Source organism: Ovis aries, chromosome 19 (genome assembly GCF_016772045.2).
Source record: "Ovis aries strain OAR_USU_Benz2616 breed Rambouillet chromosome 19, ARS-UI_Ramb_v3.0, whole genome shotgun sequence".
NCBI classification, from domain to species: domain Eukaryota; kingdom Metazoa; phylum Chordata; class Mammalia; order Artiodactyla; family Bovidae; genus Ovis; species Ovis aries.
Genome location: NC_056072.1, coordinates 44,129,949 through 44,145,797, shown reverse-complemented (window position 1 = coordinate 44,145,797; position 15,849 = coordinate 44,129,949). Strand labels below are relative to the sequence as shown.

The following is a 15,849-nucleotide window of genomic DNA, read 5'->3' as shown; positions in this document are numbered from 1 at the left end:
AACCCCTGCCAGGATCTGGAGAGAAGCAGGTGATCCTGGGATGACCGATCCTGGAAGAGCAGACTTGGGTGCTTTTCAGAAGAGAAACAGAGAGGTGTCCACTCTTGGGCAAGACCCGGGTTGCCCAGGGGCCTAGGCCTCAGGATAGTCACTGAGTCCTGTAAGGACTGACGCTTGCTGGGGCCACTGGGAAATGCAGAGACCGCAGAAGATGAACTTCCCAGAGTAAAGAGAAGGGGGAGGAAATTACAATCATGGAGAGATACCATTGTTCACCCATCAGACTGGCAAAAATCAAAAAGCACGAAGAACTGAGGTGTGGCAAGGGGTGGGTAAAGAGGAAATCTGGTATCTGTTGGTAAGTGGTGCTTCTTAGAGAATGAACTGGCAATATTTATGAAAATCTTAAATTCATTCACAGGGTAGCCCAACAACTTCACTCATCAGTAACCAACCTATCTGCCCATGTGCTTGGAGGCATAAGCCAGAAAGTGCATCAAAGCACTGCTATTAAGGGTAAAAAAGAGAATCCACCCGCTCACCACCAACAGGAAAACACTGAGATTCTCCTGCCATGGACCCAATACTCACTTTGCAGCAAAATAAGGTAGTTTCACATGTACTGTCTCGAAAACATCTAAAATCATATTATTGAATGTTTTACAAAGGGTACAGAATAGACCAGCAAGCATAGTACGACAGACTGTTTTTAAAGAACAGGAAGGAAGGAAAGAATGACTTTTTTTCCTATGCATATTGCCTGGAGAATTCCATGGACAGAGGAGCCTGGAGGGCTATAGTCCATGAGGTCGCAAAGAGTCAGACACGACCGAGCAACTAACACACATAGACACCTCGTAAAAGTTCTGGAAGGAAATTCACAAACTAGGTCACAGTGGTTACTTCTGGGAAAGACAAGAGTAGGGTGTGTGCAAGGAATGAAATGGCGGGGCGGTGGGGGAGGCTCAATGGAGACTTCACTTTTATTAACTAGGAAAACTTATCCATGCATTTTTTGAGTATTTCAGTTCAGTCGCTCAGTCATGTCCGACTCTTTGTGACCCCATGAATCGCGGCAAGCCAGGCCTCCCTGTCCATTACCATCTCCCGGAGTTCACTCAAACTCACGTCCATCGAGTCAGTGATGCCATCCAGCCATCGCATCCTCTGTCGTCCCCTTCTCCTCCTGCCCCCAATCCCTCCCAGCATCAGCGTCTCTTCCAAAGAGTCAACTCTTCACATGACGTGGCCAAAACACTGGAGTTTCAGCTTCAGCATATTCCCTCCAAAGAAATCCCAGGGCTCATCTCCTTCAGAATGGACTTGAGTATTTAGACTAATGCATTTATTTATAAGGAACAAAAACAGAGGAGGTGGAAGGAAGAGGAAGAGATGATGCCTTCAAGAGACGACGGAGCTGCCAAGCGCTAAGGCTCTGCCTTCGCCTCCTCTGCACTCAGCACCAGCAAATGCAGAAACAGCACATCCACGCGTAAGCCCATTATTTCTTGGAATGAGCGTCCTTGGTTTTTAGAATCAGATATTTAATTCTGGACCATGTCAGTTCTATATACCAACTCTTCCTTCTAAATTTTGGAAAAAATTCCCTCATACTTGACAAACGTATCCTTCCTCTGGTGTCAGGAATTCAAGCTATGAAAAGGGGACACATGGAAGTTTTGCTATCTCCAAATTCTTGATGGCCTCCCCTGACAAAAGAAGTCCTGAACCGCACTTATTGTTCCATGTAAGAATTTTTAATTTTAATTTTTAAAGAAATATTTACCTTTCTTTGTTTTCTTCCATTTCTCTAAAGGCACATTGATTCATTACTCTGGAGTTGTCCATAGATGCTGCACCACAGATCCAGGTCTTCTTTCTGAAAAAGCAAAATAACCAACACTTATAAACTGGGTGCACTGATGTTAACACAAAGAGACGCAATCAATACATACAAAAGGAATATATCAAAGGCTGCCCAGTGTCCATCAAAATCCATTCTCCCTTTCGCCCACGGGTTATTTGAGTTTTACCAGGGACTACATTTCCCAGGCGTCCTTGCAGCTACATGCAGCCAGGAATGAGTTCCAACGGAATATGAGAGGATGTGGTATGTTTCACTTCTCTATCTAGGTCTCAAGACAGGGGCAAGCCTTGTTCATCCTTTCCCCTGGCTGGAACTCAGTGCTGACCATGCAGATGATGACCATGCACTTGGAAATTACAAAACAACAAGATAGAAGGCACTTGGGCCTGTGACTCTGCATGGAGCACAGGTGCCCTCTGAACTTGGAACCACTATCTTCGAGAGAAATGTCTTTGTTCTTTAAGTCACTTTAAGTGTAATAAAACTTTAAGTTCTAATGGGTCTTGTTCCTATGGCTGATAAACTCTCATCAAGTTGACACTATGGTTAAATATTTTCACCAGGGCCCTTCGGAGGGTGGGTTTGGTTATTTGGAGCTTGGGACAGTCTGTGTCTATGGAGACAGGTGAGGCCAAACTACTTTGGGTCACAATTTTGGTAAAACCACACATCATTTCAAACAGGTACTCCATCAGCGTTTGATGGATGAAGAAGTGTTAATAAGCATGTAATCTCTTCCCGTGTGAAATGTCTTGAAGGCAGAGCACGTGGTATGGAGTCAGGAACACTGGGACCCACAAGTATGAGCTGTGAGCTTCACTTCATGAAACTACTGCTCAGGATGGTAAAACGCCATCTGAATGTGCGCCATACCCGCATTTAAGGATTTTAGTCTGGGCTGAGGAGCAACAGAGGCTAACCAACAGGGATCGAGACACAGACGTGGGGAAAACATTCCGAAGGTGGGGGTTTCCACCCACTATTCCACTTCCTGAGCACCTGCCCCAGGGTGACTCTGAGATACAACTCAGAGGTTCCCTCTCCAGTCTCAGGAGCTGCACCCCTCACCACTCCAGGTGTGGCTCTAGCGTTAAAAGACACATTCTCTTTCTACAACATGGCCAGAACACTGAGCAGCTACTTCCTTTGTAACCAAAGAAACAGCTGTCAGTTTCAACACAGGAAGAGCTAGCTGTGTAAACCGTGCTGAGGGATGATGTGCTGGTCCCCAGCCTGGAGCCTCCTAGACAAAAGGGGGTCCAGGAGAGTTCTGACGCCCATGACCTTCATGCTACGCTGTCGCGGCCCAGCTCCCTGCATCAGCTGCAATGACTGTTGATCATCACGGGTTGCTTGGCCAAATCCTCCCTGCCCCCTGTGCCACCCTCCTCCATGTGTGCTGCTCTGAGTCTAGCCTTCTCCCAGATCCAAGCACCGTGTGGATCAACTTTCAGATCCAGGTGAACAGGACCAGATACCTGGGACCTCGGCACTGTGAGGCATCGGACAATCAGTTTGGGGGAGAATCTGCAGTCACAGCCTTCAGCCCTGCTCTTTAACTTGCAAAGAGCACACCATGAGATATTTTTAGTTTCTGGATCCCTGTCTGAGGCCGATGCTCTGGCTGGCTTCCCTCAGAGTTTAACTCCTTCAGCTAAGGCCTGTGCATCATGGAGGGACCCAGAGAAAGGCAAGAGGGAAGATAATGGCTCCTGGAAGGAGGAGGGATGTAAGGCACTGGGACTTGAACTCGGAGTCCCGGAGGGGCCACCGCGTCCCTGCAGTGAAGGGACAGAGCAGAAAGCAGCTGCCACTTCTGCAGCTGTAAACACCTCAGTCCCCCTCGCCTCAGCCTGGAAGCCACATCTGCTCAGCATAGCAAGCTCTTCTGCAGCACAGTAATTGCTGCAAGAGGATTTGACACCTACATCCCAAATGATGCCAACAGAAGGCTCTCCTCCAAGTCACATTTCCTCCGCAGCTTTGAGGTCAGAGCCTTCCCTCCACAGGCCCACTGGCTAGTTCTGAGTCTGGTTTTACTCTTTACCTCCTGGTGTTAGAGAAGGTTTTCTGTACAGAGCCATCAAGAAACCACTGCTCTTCAGCCTGCAGGTAAGGACAGGGATTGGGACACCCATTTCTGTACCCCAGCCCTGAGGGATTCCCAACGCGCAGACACTGACATGGATTATCTCTCAGCAAATTCTCACACCAGCCCTAGGAAGCAGGTGCTGCCTCACTCTCTGAATTGGAAAACTGGGTTAAGATTTGTCAAAGGTGTACAGACATCAAACAGCAAAGCATTTGTTCTGGGGGGCTCCTAACCATGGTATTATAATGTGCAAGGCAAAGCTCAGTGCTGGCTGAATGTATGAATGAATGAACAATACTTTCAAAAGCAGTCTCAGGGCTGTGGGGAGACAGTGTCTCCAGGGGGACTGCCCTCACCCACCCTGGATGCCCTGGTGATATTCTCAGATTCCTCCCAAGGCACCTACTCGGCCCCTGAACACTTACTTTGAACCCAGAATTGCCAACTTCTGCAGGAGTGTATGTGCTCAGTACTGCTGCTGGTAATGGCCAGGGCAACCACTGACTCAGCATCTCCTATCTGTGGATGAGATGCTCAGGGCTTTCATGCAGAGGCTCCTCTCATCCACCCACGGCCGCACAGGGAAGGCAGGATCACACCCCTTTGAGGGACGGCACAACTGGAACTCACAGAGGTTGTGATGAGCTTGTGATTAAGGTCTGGACACTTAAGCGAGGTCAGTGTTCAAACTCTGAGGGGCTGGTGGAATGGCGCAGGCCTTTCCTCGACCTCACCAGACCCACCACTCACCCTGAGTCATCAGCAAGTCGTGAAAGTAAGTGCTGTTTCAACTCTTTAGCCGGAAAACTCTGTATTAATCTAAAGCTACTGAACATTTGCTATGCCAGTCCCTTCATGGAAGAGGAGTCCTAATTCTCCCCAGCTAGAAACTGGCACCACCACCTCCCCTCCTCCATGGGCTGCATCAGTGGTGACCATCATCTCCTCAGCATCGCCTTCCAACAAGGTTTCCACTGGACACCAAATCTGGCTAATTCTTCTCTGAGAAACATCTCTTCTCAGGACAACCAAGTGTTGGTGAGGATGTGAAGCAACCAGAACTCTCACAGCCTGCTGCTGGTGGGAGCACAGACTGGTCCAATCACCCTGGAAGATGGTCGCAACATCTACTCAACCTGCCTTTGCTCCCAGGTACCAGGGACCATGAGACATTATCTAGAATGTTCTCAGCAGTACTGTTCTCAGCACAACGGTCCTGTATGAGTTTCCTTCTGCAGCTGTAACAATCACCAGCTTAGTGCTATCTATCCTCTCATGGTTCTGGAGGTCAGAAATGGGTCCGCAGGGCGGCACTCCTTCTGGAGGTTCTAGAGGAGAATCCACTTCCTTGCTTCTCCAGCTTCTCCATGCATTCCTTGGCTCATGGCCCCTTCCTCCTCTTCACGGCCAGCAGCGGAGCATCTTCTCTCACCTCTGCCTCCATTGTCACAGCTCATCCTCTTACCAGACACTCCCGCATCCCTCTTACAAGGATCCCACCCAGAGATTTTAAGATCATTGCCCCATGTTAAGGCCCTTAACTTGGGACTTCCCTGGGGGATCAGTGGCTAAGCATCTATGCTCCCAGTGCAGGGGGCCTGGGTTCGATCTCTGGTCAGGGAACTAGATTCCATAGGCTACAACTAAATGATCTCACGAGGCACAACTAAAGGTCCCGTGCACTGCAATGAAGATAAAAGATTTCGTGTGCTGCAACTAGGACCCAGAGCAGCCAAATAAATAAACAAACATTTAAAAAAAAAAAAGACCCTTAACTTAATCACACCTACAAAGTCCCTCCGCCAGATAACATAACACAGTCACATGTATTACCAGTGAATGGTACCTGTAAGCAGAGGTGAGGTCATGGATAACTTCTGAGGGGCCATTCTTTGCCTCACCTCCAGCCCCAAACCAGAAGCAAATCCAAATGCTCATCAACAGTAGAATGAATGAAATAAAAGGTGGCAATTCACAGCACATGAGAATGCACCGTCTACAGCTACCTGCAACAAGCGTGGCGCTGACGACAACACTGAACCGATGGAACACACACAAGAGCACTTGCTGCATGAGTTTGTCTGCAGAAAGGGCAGAACCAGGTCAAGTTTGTCTCCTCTGCCGTTTCCTTCAACTCAGAGTCTTCTTCCTTCAACTCATAGTCCTCTCAAAACGGTCACTGCTTATTCTATATATCAATGTAGACACAGACATGCTAAATTCCCCAACTTTGCATCCCACCATTGGAGTCAGCAGCTACGAAAACCCAATGAACGCATTCATAACTAAAGAAGGAGGCGAGGAGAAAGGAGGAGGAGCAAGTGCAGCAGCAACAGTGTCTCTGCCTGTCTCGCGCATTTGCGCTCCACAGGCGTGTGCCACTTCACCTCTGGATGGCGCAGATCCCAGCTCACTTCCTGACCATCCCCAATCCTGCCAGTAGCTGTTCACCAGACAGACCCGGAATGTCCCCGACCCCTGCTGCACTGTCCTCCGTCTCCCCTTCACTCCTGCCACTCACCTGACCCAGCCATGGACACACCCACCTGACACACCACCCTGCCCCCCCGACCTCCCCCTAAACCTCTGTAGGACTCGCAGTACAAACCATACCATCTGCTCTTACTTGCTACTGTCACACAGCAATTGCTAACAGAGACAAGCACCTTAATCTAGTCTCCCCAGTCAGACTACGAACTCTCAAGAACAGAAATCAGGTCTCTCCTGTTCAGGAATTGCCTGTTCAGTCCTCCTCCTAGTTCCGACTGCATGTGAGTGCCTAATGCTACTTCATAATAACTACTAATGACACAACTGCCTTTGCTGAGCACCTAACATGCATCAGGTTCAACACTCCTCAAGCGGGACCTCACTTCCTCTTCTCCCACCCAATGAAGGGGGTGCTACCATGATCGCTGTTTTGAGTAGGAGGCACAAAACGGCCAATTAACTTGCCCGAGGCCCCGAAAGTCATCACTAGAGGATGGGATTTGAGCCCATGTCATCTGACCCCAGGGCCCGTGGTGCCCTTGACCAAGACCCCACTCTGCTTAATGCCCCACCCAAATTGGGTTAGGTATACAGTTGGTGCTTGATAAATATGTGACATTCCCCCCCCCCCATAAAAAAAGATATACTAAGGAGAAAAAAATAAGAACTTTCACAGCACACAAGTAACAAATCAAGACTCGTCACAAAATAATTTTTTAGTCTCAGAGCTCAGAAGGGAACACACCCCCTGGAGAGACTTGAAGAGGCCCACCTGCTCCTTCCAAGCATCATGCTTGGCTTTCGGGAGCGTTATAAACATTTATCAGCAAACCGTCAGGGTTTGTCCTCCAGGCTTTTATCAAAACAGGGAGAGCTGGATACATTTTTTCTTCTTTTGTCCGCCAACCTCAGGACCAAAGCCAAAGTCAGGGTGGAAGACAGACTGCACGACGGGGCCTATGACCACAACGCCCTGAGCCACCTGCCCTCGATGACCTCACCTCTCACAAGGCCAAAGACTGTGCCCCAGAGGCCTTGACTGCAAACAAGGCCGCCGCCCCCGAGGGCTGCTGTGGCCAGAGATAAACTGAAGCGGAGATAATGACACTGACATCATGCCATGACCCACAGTGCCGGCCGCTGGCTCGAGCCCGTGCGGTCCGTTCCTTAGAGGCTGGCCCCTCACTCAGATACTGAATGGTGCTCTGTCCAGCGGCGCAGACGCGGCGCCACAGCCTCGGCCTCCCGCAGACTGGCTCACAGCATCCGAGTGGATACGGATGGGAGTGCCTTTACCCAGGGTATGCAGACTACCCAGAACAAGGCATTTCTAAACCACTGCCTCTGAGCAGGGACGTGGGGCTGGCTGGAGGTTAGGGAGGGCTTCGGTTACATCTGTACCACTAGCGGTTTTACAAGAACAAAAAAAACAGAGTTGATGTATGTGGGGGGTTATTAAAATTGTCTCAAAGTTTAAAAAACAAACCCTGATGGTTACAGCACAGTGTGGTGGAGCAGTGATGGAGAGACGGACAGTTACAAGGGGAGGGGCAGCCACGGCCGCAGGAGGTAACCACGGATGGGGTCTGGTCTCAGCGGGCTCTGCGCCTCTGGGCAAAATGAGACAATCTACACTGAGTGTTTAGCCAAGAAGATGCACTCAGTCAGAGATCAGCGTTTTCGAAATTTACTCCATCCTTCCTGGAAGCCAGACATTGTGAGGTCCTGGAGGGTAGGGAGTCGGAGACCAAGAGTTTAGGAATGAGGTCTCCACTACCACCCTCAGAGGGACAGTTTGTAAACAGCCACTCTCAAGCCCACAGGCTTTCCCAGTCCTCCAGTGATTCCCCAGTGCTCCTGCCATGCCCCACCCTCACCCAAATCCCATTATGTGCTCGTGTCTTCTCAGCTCCACTGGGTGCAGAGGCAGCCCAACTGTGAGCACACTGACAAATACGAGTTCCCTGGATGAAAGAACAAATTCAACCATCTGCACTTGTCCATTCTCACAAAAGACAGCACAAACTTGGTGCAGGACCAGGGCCCCTTGGAGGCTACTGCCACACACCTGAAGATATAAAGCGGCCCTCGTGGGAGCTGGCCGCCCTCAGCATCACAACAAAATGAGGCCTCAAGAGGCAAGCTCCCTCAGTACCCTCCTGAGCCCTCAAGTCACCCTCTCAAAGGAAGATGTAGGCTGGACCCAAGGACGCAGGGTAACATTTCTAGACACAAAGTCAAGATGCCCCAGTGATGGAATGGGTACAGCCGACTAACGCCATCATCACACGTGTTCCAACAAGCATCCTGGACTCGCTCCTGGCCAGGCAGCCTCCAGCTTTGGTGGCTGGCTCCCCACATGGCTTAACTGCATGGCGAGGCCGAGCTGAGCACGCCCTGGTGGCAGCCACAGTTTCAGTTCTCAGAAAAGAACAGTTCAGGCCTGTTCAGGCCTCCATCACATGCTCCTTTGGGGAGACAGGGAGAGGAGACTGGTCCTCAGTTTTCAGGTCCTCATCCCAAGTCTCAGTCTTCCCAGTGGGAGGTCGGATCCCAGGAGGAGGGTTTGATGGGGATAGCACCAGTGCTCAAGTCCTGTCCAACTCCTAGCTGCCTGTCCTTAGGCCTGAGGGTGTTGCGATTCCAACCAGGGCATCTCCTGTCCTAGAGGATCCATATGCCAGGGTTCCTGGGTAAGTCCTCATACTATGAAATAGTTCCAATGCAACAACAACAAAAAAGTTTGAAAAACGTGCTTTTCACAAAACCTCTAAGCCTCTCCAACAATGTCTTTGATGGACGCTCAGTTTGTTTTTGCTGATAGACAGAGAACATGCTCATGTATTCACAGAGGACACAAAGGTAGGAGGGAGTAAGCCACAGGTCAGAGCAGTGTGCCCACTGTAGGATGGACACTGCCCAAGCACGGCTCATCCAAGGGAGGGCATGCAGGCTCCCCAAGGATCCGGGTACCATGTCCGCCACCGTCGTCGTCTCTGCCCTCCTCCTCGCCACAGGCAATGGTGACAGCAGCCTTCCTATATGCCAGGCACTCTGCGGAGGGCTTCAAATGCTTGATCCCATTTAGCCTTCTCAGCAATGCTGTAAGATAAAGACTCTTACCTCCTTCTTACAGAGAGGTTTAAGCGCCTTCCCCACGTCCACGGAGCTAGTGAGTGGAAGAATCAGGGCAAAGCATAAAAATAAGTGTGCTTATCTCCACCACACCCTACTTAACAGAAGTCCAAAAGGGAGATGATTCTCGTAAAATGGCCCTAGAATAGACCTTGTGCTAATGTCGCCATCTGGGAATATGTTCCTGACCCGATCCTTCACCAAACAGGGCATTTATTAAAGTGAACTTCGTAGAACTGACACATGTCACACTCACTAACTCAGCTCGAGGAAGGTAGTCTGGTTTGCCTCACCATCATTCATTTCCTGCAGAGACAAATGCTTACATACAGCACACTTCATGTCCAAAGGGTGCTTCAAAACACCTGCCAAAAAGGGGGTGATTTCTCTGAGAAGCTCAACTATAAATAATGTTTCATGACATCTAGGAGACAATATAAGATTCCCTGGAATTAAATATATCAAGGACCCACTCTATACCTGCATTTAGTCACATGACATCCCCAGGAGATGCACACTGTTGGCCACGTGTTACAGAGAAGGAAACGGGCTACAGCAGCTCAGCCAAGCTCCAGCAGCTGGAAGTGGACCACGGAGACTGAACAGCTGGATCTGATTCCTGGACCGAGGCCTCCAAACTTCCCAAACGCACAACTGGCACCTGAGTAAACACGCAGCCTGATTCCCCCAAGAAAACTCTCTGGCTAAATCTTAGCTCCATGTCTGTGCTCTTACCCGCAAGTATCAGCTGAGAAAGGTCCTACGGAGGAAAGGACCAATCACGGCCTCTGACACTGGAGGACAACTTCTAAAGTTAGTGGGGAAATCCTGCAGAACCCAGAATTCCCCTGGAAGGACCCTGGAGAAGGTGGGTTCTGGAGAGGGGTGCCCCCTCCCTCGCAGAGCCCAGTGCCGAGTAGGTGACTGTGTGTTCCATCGCACTTCAGGTGAAGTCAGTGGTTGGGACAGAGGGAACACACAGTCTTGGATGCCCACGCAGGGCAGCCCTACAGGAACTGGGGCACACAGGATGTGGGGCCAGCTCTCACCACCCCCAATCTCCACCCCACCACCCCTTCCAGAATATACACTCACGTAAGCAGAACAGGATTCAATGACTGTATCTTTTCTTTAAATTAGTTTATGCATTTATTTTTGGCTCTGCTGGGTCTTCATTGCTGCGCGGGCTTTTCTCTAGCTGTGGTGAGTGGAGGCTCCTCTCTAGCTGTACTGTGGCAGCTTGTCATTCGTAGAGGCTTCTCTTGTTGCAGAGCACGTGCTCCAGGGCATGCGGGCTTCAGTAGCTGCGGTACAGACTCTAGAGCACAAGCTCAATAATTGTGGCACACGGGCTTAGCCGCTCCACAGCCTGTGGGATCTTCCCAGATCAGGAGTCAAACCTGCGTCTCCTGGCAGGTGGATTCTTTACCAATGAGCTATCAGGGAATCCCTCAATGGCCGTTTCTTTCTTCTAAGAGCTTCCAGTTCAGTCAACATAAGTCAAATGCAAGAGAGATGAGATTCCATGATACTGTATTTCCACAACTGCATGATGTACCATAAGCCGCTGAAAGATCTATATTATAAATGCTGAAAACATTCACACTACAGAGAACCAGACAAGCCTGTCAGTTCTGAAGTTAAGACTGAAGTGAAGTGAAGTCGCTCAGTCGTGTCCGACTCTTTGCGACCCCGTGGACTGTAGCCCACCAGGCTCCTCCGTCCATGGGATTCTCTAGGCAAGAATACTGGAGTGGGTTGCCATTTCCTTCTCCAGGGGATCTTCCCAACTCAGGGATCGAACCCAGGTCTCCCACATTGTGGGCAGACGCTTTAACCTCTGAACTACCAGGGAAGCCCGAAGTTAAGACTACAGGGACTCTTAATTCGACCTCTGCCACTTGGCGGCCTTGAGAGCCCAGAAAGGGCTACTTCGTGCTTTGGTTTCCCTGCCTATGGGCTTCCCAGGAGGCGCTACTGGTAAAGAATCTGCCTGCCAATGCAGGAAATGTAAGAGACTCGGGTTCGATCCCTGGGTCAGGAAGATCCCCTGGAAGAAGGCATGGGCACATCTGCTTGCCTGGAGAATCCCCATGGACAGAGGAGCCTGGCAGCTACAGTCCATGGGGTTGCAAAGAGTTGGACACAACTGAAGCAACTGAGCATTTTCATGGCACTACCCCAACTATAAAATAGGATGGTCATGGTGTCAGCTCCACGGCCCTTTTTTGGAGATTTGATGACACAGAGCCAGTGAAGAGCAGAGCACAGTGCTCCACAAAGGTGGACATCCCCTCCCCTCTACAGGAAACAGACAAGAAAGCAGATGGTCTCCAGGAGAGGTTAGCAACTTTTGGAGGTCCCACAGTAAGAGAGTCCAGAATCCACACTGTATTTAGCACTGGGGGTCTCGGGGAGCAAGGTGTAAGAGAGGGGGTCCCTGCTGGAACAGAGTGAGCCCAGGGCAGCTAGGTTAACGGGCCTGGGAGGCAGAACTTGAAGTGTGGGGAACTGGGCTACTGAGCAAACAGGAGCATGTTAAGAAGGAGGGAGAAACACTTTCAGAGAATATAAAACTACCCGGTGAGGAACCATTCCAGACCCACCCAGAAGGCAAGACCACACAGACACAGAGACCTCAGGAGCCAGTAAACTGGCCACCTCGACCACAGTCACAAAGAAAATGACCTTGCCAGTGATGGTCACCCTAAATGAGGCTTTGAGCATGCCACCCTCACCCCCTCCACTAGCCCCAACCTGCTGACAGCCCACCTGGCCCCTCCACTGATCCCCAGGTTGGAGGCTGAGACCTGGATCTGCTCTGAAAAATCCCCTCCAGGATTCCAAATCCCTGCCCTCCTCTCTGAGAGGCACACGCCCACAAAACACACAAGAAATGACAAGGAGGTGTGAGCAAGCTACGCTGGGCCAGCCAAGTCACGTGGCCGGTGCTGGCCTGGCTCTGCCAGCTGCTGAACCCTCACCCACTTCTCAGGCACAAAAGTCACCAGGAGGTGCTTGCAACACCACAATGGGACCTTTACAGCTCAGGAGGCTGCAGAGCAAGAACGCACCTTCCACACACTCACCCAAAGTCTGCAGGTGGCGGGGAAACAGGAGTGAAGGAGGGCCCTTCTGCCCGGTTATAAGCCTTCCTCTGTGTCCAGAAAGGCGCAGACAATGGGAAGGGGCAGATGCTTCCGGAGGCAAAGCCTGGCACCCAAGCCCTGTGCTCTGCTGCGGTGAGAGCAGCTGTTCCCCATCACCCCCTCCCAAGGGGCTGGCAGGGAGAATGAGACCACAAAGCAAAGGACACTGGAGGCAAGGGCCCCCAAGTCGTGGAGGCATCAGCTGTGACAAAGACACTTGCTCTTGTGCAATCTGGGGTAGCAGCAGAGGGACACTCAAGTTCAAAACACCCAGGTGTTTTCATTCCTGCTGACTGCAGGAGGGGAGCAGCCGCTGCCACTACCCAGAAACCACACCTGGTGACCTGGCACCGAGAAAGTCAACCTCACCCGACACGGCAGGACGTGCCAGGGCGTGTGGCTGAGGCCCTTGTGTTTCCCCAACAGAGTCACAGGGTGTTACAGCCAGAAGGACACGGTTCTCAGGGCCCACAGGTGTCCTGAGGCAGGACACAGAATCCCCCACGCACAGGCTCACACTCTGCCCCAGCTCGGGTCTCCCGAATCAGAATCGTGACGCTGGGCCTGGGAATGTGCACTTTGACAACTCACCACCACCAACAACCCCCAGGGTGACTCTGAGGTAGCCAGCCCCACACCAGGCTGCTGTGGAAGCTGGATCGGTCCAGCCTGCTGGGTCTGTCTGTGAGAAAATGAGACCAGACAGTGGTCGATGGTTCATTCATTTCAAGAGCATCTACCCAGGGCTGCCCAGGGGACTGGATGTGAGGGAACATGGTTCCTGCCCCACGGGAAGCAGCTGGGTCCACCTGGGGAACTTCTCTGAAATGCAGGTATCCAAGCTCCACCCACCGCCTGTGATTCGGGTTCGAGGGACTCAATCCAGCAAGAAAATGAAAGCAGGGCCAGACAAGAACATGAATCTGGAAACTGATGGAAGCCAAGTCTGGGGAGGCTGACAGTATGGCATGAAAGATAGCTTTGCACAGCACCGGCTATGGGCCATCCCTCTGACTACTGCTGACACCACTGACATTCACCACAGCCCTATAGCAGAACTGGTGGCCCCACCTCACAGATGAGAATAGTGAGGCACCTGTTGCCAACCAGAGCCAAGGATGGGATTCAAACCCTGGCAGCATGTGCCCTCTTCACTGGCATCCCCTCCTCAAGCCCCACCTCTACAACCTTGGCCTTTCTCTCTCCTGTCTTACTTTTCATCAACAATCAGTGACAAGGCCTGACCCCCTTCTCTCCAAATCAACTGCTAACACCACTTTAACCTTCCATTATAACCTGTGGGCTCCCCCAGTGGCGCTAGTGGTAAACAATCTGCCAGTCGATGCAGGAGATGCAAGAGACACAGGTTCCATCCCTGGGTCGAGAAGATCCCCTCGAGAAGGAAATGGCAACCCACTCCAGTATTCCTGCCTGGAAAATCCCATGGACAGAGGAGCGTGGCAGGCTACAGTCCATGGGGTCGCAAAGAGTTGGACATCTTAGCAACTGAGCACATGCATAAAGTATGAATCCCGTCAGCCAGGTCCCTCCCTGGCTTAATCCTCTGCAAGGGCTTTCCATGGGCCAGAAGACACAAATCTTCCTCCCAAGTTTGCCTCCAGGATTTCCCACAGAGCTTCCCCTCCACTCCTCCAGGCTAACTTCTCTTAGCTCAGACCCTCAGCTCTCCCCAGAAGACAAGGCCACAGAGCTTTGTCCAGTCCAGGGTTAAGTCCAGGGTGTGTGGGGAGGGGCGGACTATGGTGGTTAACTGACCAAGGGACTCTGCAGCTGGTCAGAGGCTCAAGGACGGTGGAGTGGCAGCAGAAGGGCCAGAAAGTCAATCTGGACAGACAGGCCAGGGCTAGACTGGGAAGGGAAGCCTGCGAACGTGACAGAGAGGAGCTAGGATGTAAGCCTGGGGCCATGGGTGGCTAAGGAGGCTCATGGAAGCAGGGGAGTAGTAGGGCCAAATTCACATTCACATGCTACTGGTGGAATGAATAGCCATTTTCTCTGATCTCCTTGAAAGGCAATCTGCCAAGAGTTAACAAAAATTTAAAATCTGCCGGCTCGCTGACCCAGCAATTCCAAGTCTATCAAGGATACTCACTGCAGGATCCCTTCAAATTAGCGACAAAGAGAAACTGGCCTAACTGACCACCGAGAGAATAAACCACAGCCACAACTCTTCCAAACCCTGGGAGCTGCATGCATTTCAGAACTCGTAACATTTGCACTTTAGAAAGGTAATAGGAAGTATGTATAGTATGTTCCATACAGCTGCAGCAGGGTCAAACGGAGCATCCACGGTCAAGTTCGTAAATATTTCTGCAGCTGAACATGTGACTTTCTGCCACACACTCTGAAGAGGCTCCTATTAACTCAGATCTGGGCATCCAATCAGTTTGCATCAAACTTTAAAAGAAATCATGTAGTAGCGTCTTGATTCTGTAACTGTGGATAAGGGATGGAGGACCTGTGGTCAGGTGATGGAATGATAAAAACTAGAAAGCGATCGAACATACCCTGAGCCCTGACGTGTCAAGTAAGCTCCAGTGCTGACACACTGGGCCCATGATGGCCCTGGGCCCTTTACTACTCCAGCCCACCTAAGTGCTCTTCACTGTTGCTGCCACCGCCACTAACATCAGGAGCGCAGACTGTGTACCAGCTCTTAGTGCTTTACACTAATTACCCCACTATATCCACACAACAACCCAGAGGTGGTACTGCTACTCATGTTATCCAGATTCATCGCAAATGTACCCTCCATCATCCAACAGAGAGACTGACGCACAAAGGGACAGAGCGACTCGCTCAAGGCCACCCACCAAGGCGCCGCAGCGGTGCACAAGCTGCCAGCTGTCCCTGGTACAGAGTCAGGCCTGGGAACCTGGGAATTCCGGCTCCAGAGCCTAAGATACTCTTAACGCCTGCACCTTCCTCACCTCCTCTTGGTAAAGTAGCTTAAAACTTTGACAGAACATGGCAGACCACAAAGATATAAACAGATAAAAGTCAAACCATGCTAGCAATCGGATCCACAACCAGAGTGCTTATTCTCTCTTAAGAAGCCAGGCCTGTCAGAGAGACACCAGCAAGGGCACCCAAAC

The 15,849-nt window shown here is 51.0% G+C and overlaps 1 protein-coding gene across 2 annotated transcripts in view; it reads right to left on the bottom strand.

The window, feature by feature from the left end:
• Nucleotides 1-15,849, bottom strand: part of ARHGEF3 (Rho guanine nucleotide exchange factor 3) — a 313,864-nt gene that overhangs the window by 272,933 nt on the left and 25,082 nt on the right. For both annotated transcript variants that reach the window (XM_042236047.1, XM_012099859.4), the window contains exon 2: nt 1,787-1,879. In XM_042236047.1, the coding sequence (XP_042091981.1) occupies nt 1,787-1,848 (62 nt within the window). In that variant the 5' untranslated portion in view covers nt 1,849-1,879. The remainder of the gene's footprint in view (nt 1-1,786; nt 1,880-15,849) is intronic.